This window comes from Carcharhinus amblyrhynchos, chromosome 1 (assembly GCF_965287045.1).
Source record: "Carcharhinus amblyrhynchos chromosome 1, sCarAmb.v2.hapA, whole genome shotgun sequence".
NCBI classification, from domain to species: domain Eukaryota; kingdom Metazoa; phylum Chordata; class Chondrichthyes; order Carcharhiniformes; family Carcharhinidae; genus Carcharhinus; species Carcharhinus amblyrhynchos.
The window spans coordinates 88,139,531-88,162,454 of record NC_137324.1 but is presented as its reverse complement, the minus strand read 5'-3'; the positions used below and the strand labels follow the sequence as shown (position 1 = coordinate 88,162,454).

Sequence of the window (22,924 nt, the reverse complement as noted above, 5' to 3'; positions counted from 1 at the left end):
GAAGTGTAACAGGTAAGGCAGATGAACTTAAGAGCTTGGATTAATTAGTACTAGAAATTATGATATTGTTGCCATTACAGCAACTGGGTTATGGGAAAGACAGGATTGGCGGTTTAACATTCCAGGATATGATATTTCAGGCGGGATTGAGGCTGATATAAAAGGGATAGGGAGTTGCACTATTGGTTAAGGAGAACATCACAGCTGTACTGTGGGAGGCCACCTCGGAGGACTCATACAGCGAGGCAATCTAGGTAGAGGTCAAGAATAGGAAAAGTGTAGTTACAATGTTGGGGGTTTATTATAGGCCAGCCAACTGCCAGCAGGAAACTGAGGAACAGATATGCGGGTAGATTTCAGCAAGGTATAAAAGTAACAGGGTTGTGGTGGGAGATTTTAATTTCCCCTATATTGACTGGAACTTACTTATGCTAGGGGCATGGATGGGGCGGAGTTTGTAAGGAGCATCCAGGAGGGCTTCCTGAAACAGTATGCAAATAGTTCAACTAGGGAAGGGGCCATACTGGACCTGTTATTACGGAATGAGCCCGGCCAGGTGGTCGATTTTTCAGTAGGGGAGCAGTTCAGGAACAGAGACCATTATTCAGTAAGCTTTAAAGTACTGATGGATAAAGGTAAGAGTAGTCCTCAAGTTAAGATGCTAAATTTGAGGGGCGGGGGGGGGTTAATTACAACAATATTAGGCAGGAACTGAAGAATTTGACAGACAAGGGAATTAAGGGTTATGGGGAGAGAGCGGGAAAGTGGAACTGAGCCACTTCAGATCAGCCATGATCTTATTGAATGGCGGGGCAGGCTCGAAGGGCTAGATGGCCTACTCCTGATCCTATTTCTTATGTTCTTATAAGAATGCAGATTGAGGCAGATGTTTGAGGGCAAATCAACATCTGGCATGTGGGAGACTTTCAAGTGTAAATTAATAGCGATTCAGGACTGGCACATTCCTGTAAGGATGAAGTACAAGTATGGCAAGTTTTGGGAGCCGTGGATAATGAGAGATATCGTGAGCTCAGTCAAAGAGAAAAAGGAAGCAATTGTCAAAGCAAGTGTGGAATACAAGGAAAATAGAAAGAAACTTAAGCAAGGAGTAAGGAGGGCTAAAAGGGGTCACGAAAAAGCATTGGTCAGCAGGATTAAGCAGAATCCCAAGGCTTTTTGTACATATATAACGAGCAAGAGGGTAGCCAGGGAGAGAGTTGGCCCACTCAAGGATAGGGGAGGGAGTCTATGTGTGAAGCCAGAGGAATGGGTGAGGTATTAAATTAATACTTTGCATCAGTATTCACCAAACAGAAGGATTTGGTGGATGATGAGTCTGAGAAAGGATGTGTAGCTAATTTGAGTCATGTTGAGGTCAAAAAGGAGGTGGTATTGGGGTTCTTAAAAACCATTAATATAGACAAGTTCCCAGGGCCTGATGGGATATACCTCAGAATACTGAGAGGCAAGGGAGGAGGTTGCTGGGGCCTTGAGAGAAATCTTTGTATCCTCACTGCTTACAGGGGAGGTCCCAGAGAATTGGAGAATAGTCAACGTTGTTCCTTTGTTTAAGCAGAGTAGCAAGAATAATCCAGGTACATAAGAACATAAGAAATAGGAGCAGGAGTAGGCCATCTGGCCCTTCGAGCCTGCCCCGCCATTCAATAAGATCATGGCTGACCTGTCGTGGCTCAGTTCCACATTCCCGCCCTCTCCCCATAACCCTTAATCCCCTCTTATCAAAAACCCATCAACCCGCATCTTAAAAATATTTAGCGAGGTAGCCTCCACCACTTCAACTGGCAGAAAATTCCAGAGATTCACCACCCTTTGAGTGAAGAAGTTCTTCCTCAGCTCCGTTTTAAACCACCCCCCCTTTATCTTGAGGCTGTGCCCCTAGTCCTACTGTCCTTTGAGTGGGAAGAGTCTCTCCACCTCTATCCTATCCATCCCATTCATCATCTTATACGTCTCAATGAGATCTCCCCTCATTCTTCTAAACTCTAACGAGTACAAGCCTAGTTTATTCAGCCTCTCCTCATAGCTCAACCCCCTCAACTCCGGCATCAGCCTAGTAAACCTCCTCTGCACTCCCTCCAAGGCCAAAATATCCTTGCGTAAGTACGGCGCCCAAAACTGCACACAGTACTCCAGCTGCGGCCTCACCAATGCCCTACATAGCCGCAGCAAGGCCTCCCTACTTTTATATTCAATCCCCCTCGCTATGAAGGCCAGCATCCCATTCGCCTTCCTGACCACCTGCTGTACTTGCAAGCTGGGTTTTTGCGACTCATGCACAAGGACCCCGAGGTCCCTCTGCACCGTTGCCTGCTGCAGTTTTTCTCCACGTAAGTGATAATCCTTCCTACCATTATTCCTACCAAAGTGGACCAACTCGCACTTGCCAACATTAAATTCCATTTACCAGTTCCTGGCCCATTCGCCCAGCCTATCTAGATCCTTCTGCAGACTCTCCACACCCTCCGCGCAATTTGCCATTCCACTAATCTTGGTGTCATCAGCAAATTTCGACACCATACACTCGGTTCCCTCCTCCAGATCACCTATATAAGTGGTAAATAGCTGAGGCCCCAGTACCAACCCCTGAGGCACTCCACTAGTCACCAACCGCCAATCCGAATAGCACCCATTGACCCCCACTCTCTGCCTCCTATTTGACAACCAGTCCTCTATCCACGCTAACACCCTACCCCCAACTCCATGCCCCCTGACCTTCTGCAATAACCTGTTGTGAGGTACCTTGTCAAACGCCTTCTGAAAATCAAGACAGACCACATCCACCGGCTCTCCTCTATCCACCGACCTAGACACATCCTCACAGAACTCCAGTAAATTTGTCAGACACGACTTCCCCTTAACGAAACAGTGCTGCGTCTGCTCTATCAAGCAATCCCCCTCAAGATGCCTCGCCATTTCCTCCTTGATGACGGATTCTAACATTTTACCTACAACAGACGTTAAACTAACCGGCCTATAATTCCCCGCCTTTTGCCTGGCACCCTTCTTAAACAACGGCGTAACATTAGCCGTTTTCCAATCTTCCGGCACTTCCCCGGAATCCAGCGACGTCTGGAAAATAACCACCAAGGCATCCACTATCACCTCCGCCATTTCTTTCAGAACCCTCGGGTGCATTCCATCCGGTCCTGGGGACTTGTCCACAATCAGCCCCTCCAGTCTGTCGAGCACCGCCTCTCTATTAACAGTAATGTCATCGAGACCCTCCAGTCCTACCACCTTTCCATCTCTAACACCCAGCAAATTATTCACGTCCTCCTCCGTGAAGTCCGAAACAAAAAAGTTATTCAAGACCTCAGCCATTTCCCCATCCCCTACCACTAAGTCCCCACTTCTCATCCTCTAAGGGTCCGACGTTCACCCTAGCCAGCCTCTTCCTTTTTACATACTTATAAAGACCCTTGCTATCCTTTTTTATATTAAGCGCTAGCCCAGCTTCATAGTTTCTCCTACCCTTCTTTATCAATTTCTTTGTCAATCTTTGTTGACATTTAAACCTCTCCCAATCCTCTTCTCACCCACTACTCTTAGCTACTCTAAACGCCTCCGCTTTTAATTTAACACTTTCCTTCACCTCCTTCGTTATCCACGGCTTATTACCTCTCCTCCTACTGTCCTTTTTGACCATCGGAATAAATTTCTGCTGAGCGCCAAGAAAGATCTCTTTAAAAATCCTCCACTGCTCCTCAGCAGACCTACCTTCCAACTCGCTCCCCCAGTCCACATTCGCCAATTCCTCTCTCATCCTACTATACTCCCCTCTGTTCAAACAAAGGACACATGTCCGGGAACCCACTTTCTCCTCCTCCATCTGCACCAGAAACTCCACCATACAATGATCACTCTCCCCAAGAGGATCCTTCACCGCAAGTTCCCTAATTCTACCCGCCTCATTACATAGCACCAGATCCAAGATAGCTCGCTCCCTCGTCGGCTCCAACACACACTGTTCGAGGAAACTATCCCGGCAGCATTCCAAGAACTCCTCCTCGAGCCCACCGCTTCCAACATGGGTCGACCAATCAATATGCAGATTGAAATCCCCCATAATTACGGCCATCCCATTCCTGCACGCCGCACTTATTTGCGCGTTAACAACCCGCCCCACCTCCAGATCATTATTTGGGGGCCTATAGACGACACCCACCAGCGTCTTCCTCCCTTTGCTGTTCCTAATCTCCACCCACAACGATTCCGCTTTCTGCTCTTTGGCTCCAATATCATCCCTTGCTACCACCCTGATGCTATCCTTAATCAGCAGAGCTACGCCCCCCCCTTTTTCCTCCCGCCTATCCTTCCTAAACACTTGATACCCCTGGACATTCAGCTCCCAGTCCCTGTCACCTTGCAGCCACGTCTCTGTAATGGCCACCAGATCATATCCATTTGTGCCGATCTGCGCCACCAGCTCATCCACTTTATTCCGAATGCTTCATGCATTCAGATAAAGCGCCTTCATCCCAGCCTTCACCTGGACCCTATTTGCCGGAACGCCACCAACCATACTCACGCCCCCTACTCCCTTTATTATTGGGACATCCTTGGCCTCTACCCTTACCTGTACCCTCTCCTTAACTTTAGGCCTCTTAATGTCACCTACCCTCACACCCTCCCCCCCCCAATTAGTTTAAAGCCCTGTCTACAGTCCTCTTTACACGATTCACCAGGACTCTGGTCCCAACACCGTTCAGACCCACCCTATCCCACCCGAACAGGTCCCACTGACCCCAATACTGATGCCAATGCCCCATAAATTCAAACCCATTCCTCCCACACCAATCCCTGAGCCACCCATTCACTTCCTTAATCCTGTCAACCCTACGCCCGTCTGCACTCGGTTCAGGCAGTAGCCCAGAGATAACCACCTTGTCGGTTCTACTTTTTAATTCCATTCCCAGCTTTTTGTACTCCCTCCCCAGATCCTCAGTTTGCATTTTGCCTACGTCGTTGGCACCCACATGTACCACAACGACCGGATTCTCACCCTCCCACTCCAGGTTCCTCTGCAGCCCAGATGCGACATCCTGGACCCGAGCACCAGGCAGACAACACACCCTTCTGTGCACTTTGTCATTGTGACAAAGGACAGTGTCAATACCCTTCACCCCACTATCCCCAACTACTACTACGTTCCTTATCACCTTCTCTTTGCCTATGTCCTGCTGCAGCACTGTACCGTGTGCAGTTTGCTCACCGTCCTCACCTCCCTTGTCCACACTGGAAGCAAGAACCTCAAACCTGTTATACAGATTGAGAGGCTGAGGCCTCCGCTCCCCACCCCCCTTCCTCCTCTCAGCAGCCCCCTCTTGTTCCTGACCCTTAGAGTTAGCCAGTCTGGGGGGGGGGGGGGGGATGTCACTTGCACCCCATTGACAATGACACCCTCTCTCCCCCTGATGAGCCTCAGTGTCTGTAGCTCAGAGGCCAGCTCATCTACCTTGAGCTGGAGCTCCTCCAGCAACCTGTACTTACTGCAGACATGGTCACCTGGGAGGACCCTGGGGTCCACCAGCTCCCACATCATACAGAAACAACACATCACATGCCCCTCCATTATTCACTGTAGTAATATTGAAAATTTCCACACGAACCTACCTGGTCCTTTTTCCCCCCCAGCCCTTTTGATCTTAAGCCCTAATAGCTCACTCTGCTTCCCACTCACTCCGCTGCCCGCTCCGACACCAGGCCTCCTTTTAAACCTGGCGCTTATTTAAAGCTTGCTCCCCCTCAACTCCCTTCTAACCACTCCCTCAGAATTCTTAAAGCGGTAAATACAAAAAGCCCACAAAAATGCTTTTAAACGATTTAAACAGTTCTACAAGGTTAGTTCTTACTACAAAGTGCTTTAAACTTATTTAAACAGGGTAATTACAGGCTGGTAAGCCTTACATCAGTGGTAGGGAAATTATTGGAGAGGATTCTTCTGGACAGGATTTATTCCCACTCGGAAATAAGTTTACGTATTCGTGAGAGCAACATGGTTTTGTGAAGAAGAGGTCCTGTTTCACAAACTTGATCAAGTTTTTTTGAGGAAGTGACAAAGATGGCTGATGAGGGTAGGGCAGTGGATGTTGTCTACATGGACTTCAGCAAGGCCTTTGACAAGGTCTCTCATGGCAGACTGGTGCAGAAGATGAAATCACATGGGATCAGAGGTGAGCTGCAAGGTGGATGCAAAACTGGCTCAGTCAAAGAAGACAGAGTGTAGCAGTGGAAGGGTGTGTTTCTGAATGGAAGGCTGTGACAAGTGGTGTTTCTCAGGGATCAGTGCTGGGACCTGTGCTCTAATATATATATATATATATATATATATTATATATAATAAAGGTAACTGGATTGATTAATAAGGTTGCGGATGACACAAAGGTTGGTGGATAGTGATGAAGACTATCAGAGGATACAGCAGGATATAGATCGCTTGGGGGCTTGGGTGGAGAGATGGCAGGTGGAGTTTAATCCAGACAAACATGAGCTAATGCATTTTTGGAAAGTTGAATACAAATAGGAAATGTACAGTAGAATGCTTAAGAGTATTGATAGGCAAAGGGATCTGAGTGTACAGGTACACAGTTCACTGAAAGTGGCAATGCAGGTGAAGAAGGTAGTCAAGAAGGTAGTCAAGAAGGCATATGGCATGCTTGCCTTCATCAGCCGGGGTACTGAGTTTAAAAACGGGCAAGTCACATTGCAGCTTTATAGAGCCTTAGTTAGGCCGCAGTTGGAATATAGTGTTCAATTCTGGTCGCCACACTACCAGAAGCATGTGGATGCTTCGGAGAGGGTACAGAAAAGACTTACCAGGATGTTGCCTGATATGGAGGGCATAAGCTACGAGGAGAGGTCGGAGAAACTTGGTTTGTTCTCACTGATGCGACGGAGGTTGAGGGACAACCTGATAGAAGTCCAAGATTATGAGTGTCTTGGACACAGTGGATAGTCAGAAGACTTTTCCTACGGTAGAAGAGTCAATTACAAGGGGGCATAGGTTTAAGGTGCAAGGATCAAGGTTTAAACGACATATATGGAGGCAGATTTTTTTTTTTAAAGAGTATGGGTGCCTGGAACTGGTTGCCGGGGGAGATAGTGGAAGCGAATACGGTAGTGACTTTTAAGGGGTATCTAGACAAATACATGAATAAGATGAGAATAGAGCATAGAGGGTTTTAGTTAAGTCAGGCAGCACGTTTGGTGCAGGGTTGGAGGGCCAAAGGGCCTGTTCCTGTGCTGTAATTTTCTTTGTTATTTGTTCATTGCCCAACATGACCCACTCTACTATTATCAAGATGGGGAAACAATATTCAAAGAACAGTGCAGAAGAACAGGACAGGTGCAGCATCAGGCATACCAGGCAGGAGGGGGGAGCTGAGTCCTGAGCATCACAATTGTTAGTCTTCAGCCAATTCTATTCACTACACGAGATGCCATAAATCTGATTAAGGCACTGGATACTGTAAAGACTATGGACCCTAACAAAATTCCAACAATAGTACTGAAGACTTGCCCTCCAGAACTAGCCATGCTACTCCTGTACAGCAATAACACTGACAATCTCACCCAGCAATGTGGAAAATTACAAAATGCATGATAAATCCAACCCAGCTAATTACCATCCCATTAGTCTACTCTTGATCTTCAGCAAACTGTTAGGTGTCTTTGGCATTTGCCCAGCAATAATCTGCACACTTGCATTCCAGTTTTGTTAGGGTCCTCGATGCCACGCCCCGTCAATTGCTGCCTTGACGTCAAGAGCAGTCACTCTCACCTCCTCAAGTTCAGCTATTGTGGCCAGAGTTGGACCAAGGCTGGAATGAGGTCAGGAGCAGTGACACTGGCAGAACCCTAAGGGCACAGCTAGTTCTGGAGAAGTCATCTTTGGTATGATTGCCAGGATGTTGACAGGGCTGCAGCCCAAGTAAAAGTGCTCAAACCATAACCACAAGGCTAAAAAGCCAGAAGAAACAAATTTCAGCAATTTAAGTCATGTGACTAGTCCTTTCCTCATGAATACATTTACAGCCTTTTAATAAAATCATGCACATCAGGAAATTCTCTGGCTCAAGATCCCATTTGTGAGAAGTTGGGGAGGGAGGGGGAATAGCTGCCCTCAGTCACAACAACGATACGGACACTACAACAGACCTCAACATTCCAATGTTGGACGGAGTAAATTCAGTCAGCAGCCCCACTCCCAGGACCTAGCCATTAACGCCTGCCAAAAGTTAAGACATCTGAATGTCTGCTGAAGGCAAGTGTTGCAGGTTCAGTCGCAAAAGTTCTTATCTCCATTGATGCTTCTAATGAAAACACACCCAACAGTAATAGTCACAAAGACAAGATATCAAACAGCAACCAACATCAATGAAGTGGCGATGCTGGTGTTGGACTGGGGTGGACAAGGTGAAATGTCACATGATACCAGGTTATAGTCCAACAGGTTTATTTGAAATGGTGATTTCAAACAAACCTGTTGGACTACAAATTGCTGTCATGTGACCTCTCATCACCATTGATTGAAAAAAAACATCCTGTACAGGAGGGTGAAAAATTGGTGAGACCAGCTCTTTTCCAGGTAGCTCATTCTACATTGATTATACATCATAAAGAAGATAGTTTCCATAAAAAGCTTTACCTGAATCATAAATAATGTGCTTTTTCTTGTGCACTGGCTTTTGTTTTCCTGATATTAAATTGGCTGAACCCTTTCCCTGAAAACACAAAGCAAACAAAAAGAGTACACCGTTAGATCAACATTGGACAGTCCTGTCTATGATGTTCACTGTCTTTGATGCCAGTGGATGATCCTTGCATTTATTTTACTAAAGCATTAGGACAGCAAAATACTTAATCTCAAAATGGGCATAAGGTAACTGACCTTGACATCAGTTTTCTTCTTCGCATCTGAAGCTCCCTTGCCAGCATTTTTAGTTCGGTTCTTTTCCAAAGACTCAGTCCCAGGTTTTTTCCCAGTAGAAACCCCAAAGAATCTTCTGATATCCTATTTATAGAAATGGTAAAATTCTCTCAAAAATTCATCCTTTATCAGAGAGATAATTATATTTCCATCATGGAAACATGCACAGATGTCACACGTGAACATAGGCTCATTGGGCCAAAGGGCCTGGTCCTGTGCAAAACTATTTCTGGTTCATAGGCAGGCGCCCCAAAATTCAGAATGGGCTAATAACATATGCAAGTTAAGGTCAGTCATGGGCAAATCATAGATATGCAGTGTCAGGAAATCAGAGCTACAGGTGAACGTTTAAAAAAAAAATGACTTTTCAGCTCTATTGTAAATAGTATAAAATGGTCAATCTGGAAAATCATTTCTAACAAGATTGAAAGAATACGACAAGAGATGACTTCAAAATAGCAAAAAAACATACATAGATAAATTAATCACAATGCTCGCCACACAAGGACATCGAATGAACCCACAGGTTACTGGAGATGAAATTTGTGAAAGCATTTTAGAAAAAAATTAGATGTTACCGTTAGAGTACAGGATCTTTCTGGAACCACAAGGCCAAACAGCCGAATTTTACAACCTATTTAGGACAAAAACAACAGCTAGCACGTTTCACATAATAAGCCTTAAGATTTGAATGGTTCTTCCATTTATTTTCATGTCAATTATTTCTGCTCTCTTCTCAAAGCTTTAATTCCTCACTGAGCAATGGTTTCACAGTTGCAGATCACCCCCCATCAGAACTGGAAAATCATCATGCAGAATCAGCAAGCGCTCCTGCCATCAGCCAACCCCAATCTGATCCTCAAACATCAGCACACACACTTCCAAGAGGAGCTGCTCCCAAGTAACATTCCCCTCTGCAAATCAGTCCATTTTTAATGTTGCTGCCAGCATCTCAGCCAAGGTGAGCTGACTCTGCTCCAGCCAAGTCATGGTATGGTGTAATCATGTCTATGTGGAGGGGCACTATCATGAGTCCAATTCCCTGCCCTTACACCACAGCCCTGTAGATGTTTTTGAATCCTTCTGCCATGAAAATATTCTCCAAAATTTTGAACGCTTCTATCAAACACCTAGCGTTTTGTGCTCTAAAAACAAGACCAGTCTCTCCACATAATGAAGCCCCTCTTCCGTGGTACCATTCTATTAATTCTTTCCCACACCCTTCAATTTTTTTTCCCAAATAAGGTGCCCAGCTGAGGTCTGACCATTTCAAACCTGAATCCTCTGCAATCTGCATTTAGTTTCCCATTGCGTTAAACATCAAAAAGGAGCAACTCATTCACTCTTAAAGGGAACAGGCACAATTCAGCTTTTTCTAGAAAAGAAAAAGCACCTGAAAAGATTGTGACATTTTCAGGTGTAGTGGTCAAATACATGTCACTTTTGACATATACATATCTCTAATTTCTGATTGACGTCTCTCAAATAACAAAGGTTCCAGTTTGATGACCCTTTTCAGTTACAGCTGCATTGGACATCAGCCTGGACTTTGGCAGCCATGTTCTAATAAAATGAGATGATGCTGCCATCTCCACAGTTGCTGAGATTCACTTCAGGATATTGTTTTCTCTGGCAGCTGTTGCTCCTCCACAATTGGGATTTCATTCCCTTGGGACTAGTTAATAAAATGGCATTCACCAGTATGTGGGGAATAAAGTAGGGAGTAGAAAAAAAACAAAAACTTTTTTTTTGCTGGACCATAAGGCAACTACATCAGCAACCGTCTTTTCTCAATTCTGCACATTTCCACCATGCGATTTCCTGTGATGATTCTACAGATCAAAATAATTCACATGGTATATGATATCTCTGCGGCCAAGTGGAATCACAAGGCATCTGAAAAATATTAGAAAGGGTGTGGGGAAAGAAAGCACAATTTGAATGTGAAGATTATAAAAATGACAGCAAGGATAATTCTTCACCTCCTTGAACTCAACAAAACCACACCCTTCAGAGAAATTTCCCCAAGGCAAGTGGTGGGAAAAATTTCCAGGATCCTGCCACTTCCAAGTTCTTCGTGGTACATCCTATTGAAGTGACCAAACATACCTCGCCCAACTCAAACAAAAGCAAAATTACAGATTGCTGGATCTGACAAAATAGCTCCCTGGCCGAAGAGGGTACATGAGAAAACTTGGCCCTCATTTCTGAAGAAAACAATCAAACCTGCAATCATAACACTAAATCAATCACTGCAAGTGATTAGTCAGCATTACAAAATTTGCATTTACAAAGTGTAGGAAATGCAAATTGCATTTGCATTTCAAAGTGTAGGAAAATATCCAAACAGGACCCACTATTGAACATTTGGCATTTTGTATTAGGAAAGGTGACCAAAAGCTTGATCAGAATGGTAGGTTTGAAGGGGTGTCTTAAGGAAGGAGAGGAAGGTAGAGTAAATTGTTTAGGGAGGAAATTCCAGAGCTTAGACACAGCATTCATAGCTATCAAAGAAAATCCAGGATCCAGAAGTGGGCAGAATTATAAGAACATAATAATCTCAGGATGAGAACCTGAATGAAGTTGCAGAAAAGGAAGGGATGAGGCCATAGAGAGATTTGAACAAGGATAAAAATTTAAATGAGGCATTGCTGGACTAACAGCCAATGAAAGCCAACAAGTACAGGGGTGTTGGGTAAATGGGACTGGGTACAAGTTAGAATTTGGATGAGCTCAAAATTTACAGAACAGAGGTGGGAATTTGGTCAGCACTGGAATCACCAGATAGGAAGCAGATTGTTTTCCTGTTTCCCTTGCAGGGGGTAAATGCAAGTCGGATTGAGGCCACAATCTAATCAGACATGATCTTATTGAAGGGCAGAGCAAGTTCAAGAGGTACAGGAGCCTACTCCTGCTCCTAATTCATATGCTTGTATGTACATATACAGAAAACCTGAGAAACTACCTTCTAAAAATTCAACACCAACCATTATCACAGCAATATTTGCATAACAAATCATTCTCTATGAACTGCAGGAAAATAATATCGTGCAGTCAATCGTAAATCTATTCTCTAGTTGCATGCCAACTGTTAAAGGTCAACTTCAAAAATGATTGAGCTCTCTTAACAAATGGCAACAAGCTGCAACTGATTCTACTGCCCTGTTTCGAGTATTCACAGAAGACAACATATCCAAAAATTATTTTGATATGCAAAAGATGAACAGTTCGATATTTAAGCCTCAAGTTATGTTCCCAATTCCCTCACCGACAGTAACATTTTATATAAGTCATACTCTTAATCCACACATCTGTCAATTACACAAGAGGCAGGTACGTGACAAGTTTCCACCACCATTGTTGCAGAATTAACAGCTGAAATGCACACTCATCTCTGGCTGAACCTGGGAACTCACCATACAGGCAAGGATGAAGCTCAAAACATGCATAAACCCTTGACTGCATTATATTTCACAAAGAAACTAAATCCAACCTTCAAAACTGAACCAAAGGCATTTTTTTTAAGTAAACTCATTCTAACATGTTAATGGGGTACAATAGTAACTCACTGCAATGGGCAGAAGTCCAGTCAAATCATACGGTCCACGTCAACACTTTAGAAGCGACAAAATTCCAACTTTGACAAGCAGTCAGTTGAGAGCCTGCCCTTAGCAACAGTTGTTTGAACTAACTGGCCTGGAAGTTATACAGTGAAAGACAAGTCCAGGCTTGAAGAAGTTACCATCATTATGTGATAGAAAAGAAGGACAAGGGATTCAGATGCAACTCATTAAGGTGCAAACTGCAGTATTTAGTTTCAGTATTACTCAGGTGTCTGGTGGAATACTGGAGGGGTATCAGACTGAAGAATGGATGATTGTAGTCTGTTTTTGTAACTTAAGCTGAGCTTAAAGGTGAAACAAGAAAACTGTGGCATTAAGATTTTCACTTAATTCAACATCATAATTAAAGAGTCCAGTACTTCCGTAAAACTAGAAACAGAACCAAGAAATTGTGCAACAGATGGCTGATAGCCTAGTGAACATTTATCAAGTCATAGACCTGTACAGACCAATATAATCGCAGGCTCAATTCTGTGTTTTATGGTTTAGATACGACAGCAGGAAGATGCTTCAAACTTCATCTGCTCATGATTTCGGCTCCATAATTCCTGCCAAAACTGTACTACAGATATCAGATGAAGAATAACTCAATTCCAGTGCTCAGTCTGATCATTTTCAAGGCTCTCAAATGAATAAAAGACACTTAGGCAAGATGTAGGCGGGTAACGACTGCTGGTATAAGCATGAGCCAACATTCTGGCAAGAGCAAGACAGAACTGAGCTCAGTTACTATTCCTGCCCCAACTGTGAGACTTTACTAATACGTGTTCAATGAAGATTTCTCAGAAAATCTGGTCATCTGTTACCCCTGTACAATCACGCCCCACATTTCTGTGAATCTCAACTCCATACATTTCCAACTCAAATGGTGAATGGCTTGGAGGGGAATTTGCAGGTGCTCTCATGTCTCTGCTGTCCTTCTAGATGGTTGCCTTCATGGATTTGAAAGATGCTGTTCAAGAAACCCCGAGTTTCTGCAGTGCATCTTGTAGACGGTACGCTGTCCCTCGGGCTTGGACATTTACAGGAGCAGTGGCAGCCCACACACTGCCTTGTCCTTCTTGAGTGTTGTTGGAGCTGCACTCTTCCAGGCAAGTGGAGAGTACCCCATCACAAACCTGACTTGTGCTTTGCAATGGTGGATAGGTTTTGTGGAGTTAGGAAGTGAGCTACCTGTCACAGTATTATTAGCCACTGACCTGTTCTTGGGAGTCACAGTATTTATATGTCTAGTCCAGTCCAGCTCAGTTTCTGGTCAATGGTAGCCCCAGGAAGTTGACAGTGATGGTTGTTAGATTCTCTCCTGTTGGAGATGATCATTGCCTGGCACTTCTGTTGCACAAATGTTACTTGCCACTTCCAAGCCTGGATATTGTCCAGGTCTTTCTGCACTTGGTCACTGCTTCAATGCTAATCATCATAAATGGTGAACAGATTGCACAATCACCAAACATCCCAACTTCTGACCTTATGACGGAAGAAATGTCTTTGATGAAACAGCTGAACATGGTTGAGCCCAGACACTGAGGAACACGAAGGGTACAACTCAGACTAACCTGAAGTAACATCAGAAACACAGAGGTGGTCTGCCTTTTAAAACCAAGGAAGAAAATGAAACAAATGTTACTTCTTACAAAAATTAGGCTTTTTGTAATTTACTCAGGGCAAACACTTGATTATCAAATCCAGTTTCTTTCACCTCCCAATTCAAACTAGTAAAAATATCCCAACAGCAAATTTTCAAATCAAACCATTTTGAATTCTACCTCAACATGTGATTTGCACTTGCTGTGAAGGTCTAATTCAGTACTGCTGTAATGTTAAAATAGATTTGTTTTCTTCAGAATACTGTCCAGTCTGCAGTAATGTTGCAGCAAAATTAAGTTGGAAGAGAAAGCATCTTTTCACACTGGCAGTCTTTTGAAGTCACAAACAGTTGATGTTCCTGAACAACATGACATCTGTGCAGCTACTGAATTCAAGGTTTCTAATCATTACACACATTGCACTTATGCACACACAAAATGTGTTTGGTGGACAACACTGTAATACACCTTTAAAGCCAGCTTATGGTCTCAACAAAAACAAGAGCCAGTACAAAACTAGCAGAAAACAGCAAAGACAATCACATCTTCAAAACCAAGTTCTGTCCTACTCAAATTGATACTTGATGCAATGTGACTAAAGTACATTAGCCCACTTCATTCTCCCAGCAACAGTTGATACTGATTCTTTCCCACCACCTCAGAAAAACAGTCAACATAATCAAGCACCCTTCACACTCCAGACATTGTCTCTTCCACCTTTTTCCATCAGGGCAAAAATACTAAAGTCTGAGGTCACGTACCAACTGACACAAGAACAGCTTCTTCCCTGTTGTCATCAGACTTCTGAATGGACCTACCTTTTATTAAGTTGATCTTTCACTACACCCTTGCTACAACTGTACCACCACATTCTGTACCTTCTCTATGAATTGTATACTTTGCCAGTATATGCAAGAAACAATACTTTTCATAGTATACTACTAATACATGTGACAATAATAAATCAAATAAAAAAATGGTGGAGCACACCATGCACTTCAGTCTTATACCTGTGGCACAGGTCTCACATTCAATTTTTATTTATCCCATCACAGCAAGCACATCTCCTGCAGTACATCCATCTCCACATCAACCCCACGTTCCGCACCTGCCCATGTCACTTTATGACAGGCAAACTTGAGCAGTCCCTTAATAGAGAAGTACAGTTAAGGAACTTTCACAAATTTATCCAACTCCTCAGCCCAATGGAGAGTATAAAAGTTTTAGCCCACAGGACTTCTACTCCAGAAGTGATTTCCTCAGATATTCTTAATCTCATGGAATTCATTTCCCTTCTTCACACATCCTCTGGGCCTGAAACAGGAATTTGACAGGTGCAAACCAACAGACCACACTCACTAAAATGAATCACCTTTACCAGATCAACACAGCAGCACAGTGGTTAACACTGCTGCTTCACAGTACCAGGGACCCAGGTTCAATTTCCATCTTGGGTCACTATGTGTGTGGTTTGTACATTCTCCCATGTCTGCATGAGTTTCCCCCTAGCATTTCAGCTTCCTCCCACAGTCCAAATATGTGCAGGTTAGGTTGATTGGCCATGCAAAATTGCCTCTTAGTGTCAGGGGATTAGCAGAATAACTATATGAGTTACAGGGATAGGCTCTGGGTGGGACTGTGTTGGTGCAGATTCGATGGGCCAAAGGGCCTCCTTCTGCACTGCAGAGATTCTACGATTATGAACTGTACACCCTTAGGGTTTTGTAAATGACAATACTGATCCATTCAAAAGGTCATTGACCGAGTCATCATTTGTTGCCCCGACCTACAGGACAGTAAACATTTCCCCTGGGAGCCTTTACCATTTTCACTGCAACGTTCACTGAAACGGGCCTGCCTGAGGATTCAGACAGCGGTTACAGTCAGAGGACCGCCGGACGGAGAACCGAGCCGCACAGCCCAACATCAAAACACAGCCAAATGTCCCAATGGGAAAAGAGGCGGAACCCGGGGCTGGTCGGCGGTGAAACCAGGAGGAGGGCGGTGGCCCGGGGCCCAGGCGGCCGGAGCCGCAGCGGCGGGACAGTCAGCCCCCTCCCCCAGGAGCAAGGACCTCTCCCTCTCACACCAGCGGGACACTCAGGCCCGAGGCCCGGCCCTCTCTCACCATGTCTCTCCCCGTCTTTTCCGCCGCTACATTTGGCGCCAACAATTTCAACGCGCAGGCGTGCGGCGCACAGTGATGAGGTCAGTCAGGCGGGGACCCGGATGGAGCGGGGGCGGGGTTTGATTGACAGCCGCATAATCCCTGCGAAAGTGGGTCAATGCACTGAGCTGCTGCTGTCTGTAGCTGCTTTGGGCCAATCCTAGGCAGGCACTGACTGTGCTAGAAATGTCGCAGCGTGATTTATATTTGCAAAGGTATTTTGAGATGTTGCGCTAAGAAGAAACAAACCAGCTGAAATAAAAGTTACACTACTATTTAGCATAGCACGTGTAATTTCTTCACATATATCACCCTCAACAGCTTGCTTACACAAGGGACAGGCCAAGTTAAAGCAGCTCCATTTTGTGGCTGAACATTGCAGCTTCCAGACTCAAGTATACTGTCAGAAAGCATCACAGACATCAACGGTCACATTTTCTGTGCTTTCACTTCAATTTGTGTTAATCATGAATCATTATGTTTCAAAAGGAGGACTGGATAGTAAATGTTGGTCTAGCCAGCGATGCCCACACCCCATAAAATCATCCTGTTTACACCAAAAGACCAGGAGTAGGCCATTTTGCCACTCAATGCAGTTCTTCTAAACTCTAACGAGTACAAGCCTAGTTTATTCAGCCTCTCCTCATAGCTCAATCCCCTCAACTCCAGTATCAGCCTAGTAAACCTCCTCTGCACTCCCTCCAGGGCCAAAATATCCTTGCGCAGGTGCGGCGCCCAAAACTGCACACAGTACTCCAGCTGCGGCCTCACCAATGCCCTATACAGCTGCAGCAAGACCTCCCTACTTTTATATTCAATCCCCCTCGCTATGAAGGCCAGCATCCCATTCGCCTTCCTGACCACCTGCTGCACCTGCAAGCTGGGTTTTTGCGACTCATGCACAAGGACCCCGAGGTCCCTCTGCACCGTCGCCTGCTGCAGTTTTTCGCCACATAAGTAATAGTCCTTCCTACCATTCTTCCTACCAGATCTCATTGAGACGTATAAGATGATGAATGGGATGGATAGGATAGAGGTGGAGAGACTCTTCCCGCTCAAAAAAGACAGTAGGACTAGGGGGCACAGCCTCAAGATAAAGGGGAGGCGGTTTAGAACGGAGTTGAGGAGGAACTTCTTCACTCAAAGGGTGGTGAATCTCTGGAATTCTCTGCCCGTTGAAGTGGTGGAGGCTGCCTCGCTAAATATTTTTAAGAAGCGGGTTGATGGGTTCTTGATAAGAGAGGGGATTAAGGGTTATGGGGAGAGGGCGGGAAGGTGGAACTGAGCCACAACAGATCAGCCATGATCTTATTGAATGGCGGGGCAGGCTCGAAGGGCTAGATGGCCTACTCCTGCTCCTATTTCTTATGTTCTTATGTTCTTATGCAGTTCTGTCCAGCATGCAAGGAGATCATTGCTGCGTGACAACCTAATTCCATTAACCCACCCATTGCTACCTTTAGATGATGAGAATAAATCTCAGCTTCAAAAGTTACAATTTCCTAAATCAATACTATTTGCAAGAGAAATTTCAAACTTCCCCAATCCTACTTACACTCCTGCAAAGTCTGGCCGTAATTTTTAGACAAAGTTTCCTAGTTCTAGATTCCCCTTGTGGAAGGCAGTGGGATGTGTAGTAGTATTATCGCAGGACTAATCCAGAGACCCACAGTTTGAGGACCCAAGTTTGAATCCTTCAATGACAGATGAATTTTGAATTCAATTAAAATCTGGAACTAAAATCTAATGAAGACCACAAAACCATTGCTGATTGTTGTAAAAACCCAACTGGTCACTAATGTCCTTTAGGGAAGAAAATCTGTCATCCATACCTCGTCTACCAGATCCACAGCAATGTGGTTGACTCACAAATGTCCTCAGGGATGAACAACAAATGCTGGCCCAGCCAGTAATGCCCACAACACATGAACAAATAAAAAAATCCAGCAGAAGTAGTTTCCCTCTACCAATCCTGTCAATCAAATCACCCTGAAATTTGCTAAATTGTAGGGAATGCAATCCTGTGTGTATAATGCTGGCCCAGCCAGCAACACCCGAATCCCACACTTGAATTAAAAAAACTCTTCATAATTTAATGCTGGAGTCTAGATACCATTTTGACAAATCTGCATTGCATTCCCTCAAAGTGTGGTACAAGAATTTCAGGTTGAAAAGTTTTGCATGTTCCGCACACAAGAGGACAGCCTCAACCAGGATCTTGGGTTCATGTCACACTATTTGTAACCCCCACGATTTGCCAGGGCTTGCAAAATCTCACTAACTGTCCTGGCTGGAGACAATACCCATCTCTTTAACACTCTTTCCACTCACATTGTCTGTACCTTGAAGACTTGATTACATGCAAAGACACACATTCCAACCATTATTTTGTAAATTGAGTTTGTGCCCTGTTTGTGAACAGAACTCCCACTCACTTGATGAAAGAGCAGCGCTCTGAAAGCTTATGGCTTGTGCTACCAAATAAACCTGTTGAACTTTAACCTGGTGTTGTGAGACTTCTTACTGTGCTTACTCCAGTCTAATGCCGGCATCTACACATTAAAGAAAAGCTTACCTTACATGGTTTTAAAAAAGCTGTTCCAATCAGTAAAAATTAGCGTAGAATAAAAAGGATGTAAATAAACTAATACATTTTTGTCGCTGTAAGATGGGACATGTTAAAGCAAATTGTTGGAAGCTGAATGGAAAGTCAGTGTCAGTAACAGGAAAGCTCAAGGAATCTTTATAAAAGGCTGCACTAGAAATTCACCTGCCAACTTACCCATCTGCTAACTCACCTACATGCCACCCTACTGGGTGGCACGGTGGGTGGGTGGCATGGTAGCACAATGGTTAGCGCTGCCAGGAACTCGGGTTGGATTCCCGGCTTGGATCACTGTCTGTGTGGAGTTTGCACGTTTTCCCCATGTCTGTGGGGTTTCCTCCAGGTGATCCAGTTTCCTTCCGCAGTCCAAAGATGTGCAGGTTAGATGCGTTAACCGTGCTAAATTCTCCCTCGGTGTACCCAAACAGGTGACTAGCTGATTTTCACAGTAACTTCATTGCAGTGTTAATGTAAGCCTATTTATGACTAATAAATAAACTTACTTAACTTATCTACCTGCCTACCTACCTTATCCATCTACCAAGCTACCAGTCTAACAACATACCCACCTGCCATTCTACCCACCTGCCAGACTACCCACATACCCACATATACCACCTCACCCCTCTGCCACCCTTCTCATGTAAAAGTCCAAAAGGTTTATTTGATAGTAAACACCACTAGCTTTCAGAGCACTGCTCCTTCACAGGTGAGTGGGGAGCTCTGATCGCAGACAGGGCCTATGCCCTGTTTATAAAACCCCTATGCCCTGTTTGTGATCAAAGGTATCATGAGGTGACAAGTAGCAGCCCCAGAATAATCACACTCCTTGGTGTTATTTCTATGTCCACTAAGATTTATTCCCACAATTTACTTTTCCAGTCTAAAGACTGACACAAACTAAATTAATTTAAGTTCTGCTAATGTTGTGGTAAACATTATAAAGCTCGTAATGTTAAATATTTAAACTGTGTACAAATATTTGACTTTTTGAGAGATTTCTCTTGCAGCATTGCTTATCAGTATCATATAACAACTTAAACAAAATATTTGAGTCTAATTAATCGATGGAGAGGGTCACCAGTGAATCCCTGGCCTTGCCATGTTAGATACTGAAACACAAACAAAAAGCTGCTGATGTATTCCACAGCAGGTACAGCTAATCAGAAATAAAACTGCAATGCAGTCAACTGATAAACCGAGTACAATATGTAGATTGGCACCTACTTTAGACAAAAAACAAGCCTCAACTTTACTGAAATAAAACCCCTAGCTCTGGGAGAGAAACCAGTTTAAAATTGTTTGCTCTGTGACACTCTTAACAGTGCTCCTGAATCACAGCTTCCCAATAATGGAAGGTCGAATTTGTCAATAATGAGGCTCCAACATTCCTACAAACATTTGTAGCACAGGCCTTGTACTGAAAAGCTCAAGGTCGCAGTTCACTCGAATCTGTTTAATGTCTATTGACAAACTACTGTTCTTAGATAATTGTAGATCAGCCTGCGCTCAGTGCTTTCTTTACAAATTGTTTATTTTGAGAACTTTTTAATCGGATCGCTAAATAAAAGCAGAGCCAAAACTTCAAATACATCTGATCTAAGTTTAATTTAAATCTAAGCATCTTGGGCGGAATTTCCCCCGAAAAAGAAGGCCACAATGCTCCCAAATTGAGACAAAGTGCCCACAGCAGCGGGAAAGCTGGAGGTTTTCCCACTGGAGTTAACAGCTTCTATCAGGTGGGGTTCTCCCAACTGATAGATGCTAATTTATTCCTATCGGGCAACCCACTGACCAGACCCGCTGTTCCAAGATCAGGCTCCCATTTTTAAAAGGTGACCCGATTTCCCCCCCACCACCCCTCCAACCCACCCGCACCCCCAGAAAATAAAATGGTACCTCCCTAATGACTAGGAGAGCACCTCTCACGAAAGAATGGCATCCTGCACCCCCCCCCAAGACAGACAGACAGACACACACACACACACACACACACACACACACACACACATGTAAGAGTGACTCTCCCCCATACTAGTAATAGGGTAATTGTTATGGGGGATTTTAACTTTACTAATATTGATTGGAATTGTTATAGCTGTAGCTCGTTAGAGGGGGCAGTGTTTGTACAAAGCGTGCAGGAAGGTTTTTTGACTCAGTATGTAGATAGGCCAACTAGAGGTGAGGCTATATTGGATTTGGTGCTGGGAAATGAGCCAGACCAGGTGCTAGACTTGGAAGTTGGTGTGCATTTTGGTGATAGTGACCACAATTCGGTTACGTTCACCTTAGTGATGGAAAGGGATAGGCATGAACCTCGGGCCAGTGGTTTTAGCTGGGGGAAGGGTAATTATGAGGCTATTAGGAGAGAATTAGGAAGCATAGGTTGGACTAGGAGATTACAGGGACTGGGAACGTCCGAAACGTGGAGTTTTATCAAGGAGCAGCTACTGCGAGTCCGTGATAGGTATGTCCCTGTCAGGCAAGGAGGAATTGGTAGGGCTAGGGAACCGTGGTGCACCAAAAAAGTTGATTCGTTGGTTAAAAGGAAAAAGGAGGCTTATGTTCGGATGAGACGTGAGGGCTCGGGTAGTGCACTAGAAAACTTTAGATTGGCTAGGAGGGAGTTGAAGAGTGAGCTAAGAAGGGCTAAAAGAGGACATGAGAAGACTTTGGCTGATAGGGTTAAGGAGAATCCTAAGGCGTTCTATAGGTATGTCAAGAACAGAAGGTTGGTTAGGGCAAGATTAGGGCCAGTTATAGACAGCAGAGGGAAGTTATGTGTGGAACCGGAGGAGATTGGTGAGGCATTGAACCAATATTTCTCTTCGGTGTTCACGCAGGGGGACATGGATATAGCTGAGGAGGACACTGGGTTGCAGGGGAGTAGAATTGACAGTGTTACAGTTGATAAGGAGGATGTGCTGGATATTCTGGAGGGTCTGAAAATAGATAAGTCCCCTGGTCCAGATGGGATTTACCGCAGGATTCTCTGGGAGGCAAGAGAAGTGATTGCAGAGCCTCTGGCTCTGATCTTCAGGTCGTCGTTGGCCTCTGGTATAGTACCGGAAGATTGGAGGTTAGCGAATGTTGTCCCATTGTTTAAGAAGGGGAACAGAGACTTCCCCGGGATTTATAGACCGGTGAGTCTCACTTCTGTTGTGGGCAAGGTTTTAGAAAAAATTATTAGGGATAGGATTTATAGTTATTTGGAGAGTAATGAATTGATTGGAGATAGTCAGCATGGTTTTGTGGCGGGTAGGTCGTGCCTTACTAACCTTATTGAGTTTTTTGAGAAAGTGACCAAAGAGGTGGATGGGGGTAAGGCAGTGGACGTGGTGTATATGGATTTTAGTAAGGCGTTTGATAAGGTTCACCATGGTAGGCTTCTGCAGAAAATGCAGATGTATGGGATTGGGGGTGTTCTAGGGAATTGGATCAGGAATTGGCTAGCGGATAGGAGACAGAGGGTGGTGGTTGATGGTAAATATTCATCATGGAGTTCGGTTACAAGTGGTGTGCCTCAGGGATCTGTTTTGGGGCCACTGCTGTTTGTAATTTTTATTAATGATCTGGATGAGGGCATAGTTGGGTGGATTAGTAAATTTGCTGATGACACCAAAGTCAGAGGTGTGGTAGATAGTGAGGAAGGGTGTCATAGTTTGCAGGAAGACTTAGACAGGTTGCAGAGCTGGGCCGAGAGGTGGCGGCTGGAGTTTAATGCGGAGAAGTATGAGGTAATTCACTTTGGTAGGAATAACAGATGTGTCGAGTATAGGGCTAACGGGAGGACTTTGAATAGTGTGGATGAGCAGAGGGATCTAGGTGTATGTGTACATAGATCCCTGAAAGTTGGGAATCAAGTAGATAAGGTTGTTAAGAAGGCATACGGTGTCTTGGCGTTTATTGGTAGGGGGATTGAATTTAGGAGTCGCAGCATTATGTTGCAACTGTACACAACTCTGGTGCGGACGCACTTGGAGTACTGTGTGC

At 44.5% G+C, this 22,924-nt stretch overlaps 1 protein-coding gene across 3 annotated transcripts in view; it reads right to left on the bottom strand.

The window, feature by feature from the left end:
- The window catches only part of rfc1 (replication factor C (activator 1) 1), an 85,793-nt gene extending 69,425 nt beyond the window's left edge, over positions 1 to 16,368 (bottom strand). For 2 of the 3 annotated variants that reach the window (XM_080188742.1, XM_080188761.1), the window contains exons 1-3: positions 16,288 to 16,368; positions 8,912 to 9,034; positions 8,669 to 8,744 (exon numbers count right to left, since the gene is read on the bottom strand). In XM_080188742.1, coding sequence (XP_080044868.1) covers positions 8,669 to 8,744; positions 8,912 to 9,034; positions 16,288 to 16,290 — 202 coding nt within the window. In that variant the 5' untranslated portion in view covers positions 16,291 to 16,368. Of the gene's footprint in view, positions 1 to 8,668; positions 8,745 to 8,911; positions 9,035 to 15,982; positions 16,071 to 16,287 lie in introns of those variants that run through there. The other variant, XM_080188751.1, reaches the window with a different exon arrangement.
- Positions 16,369 to 22,924: the final 6,556 nt, after the last annotated feature.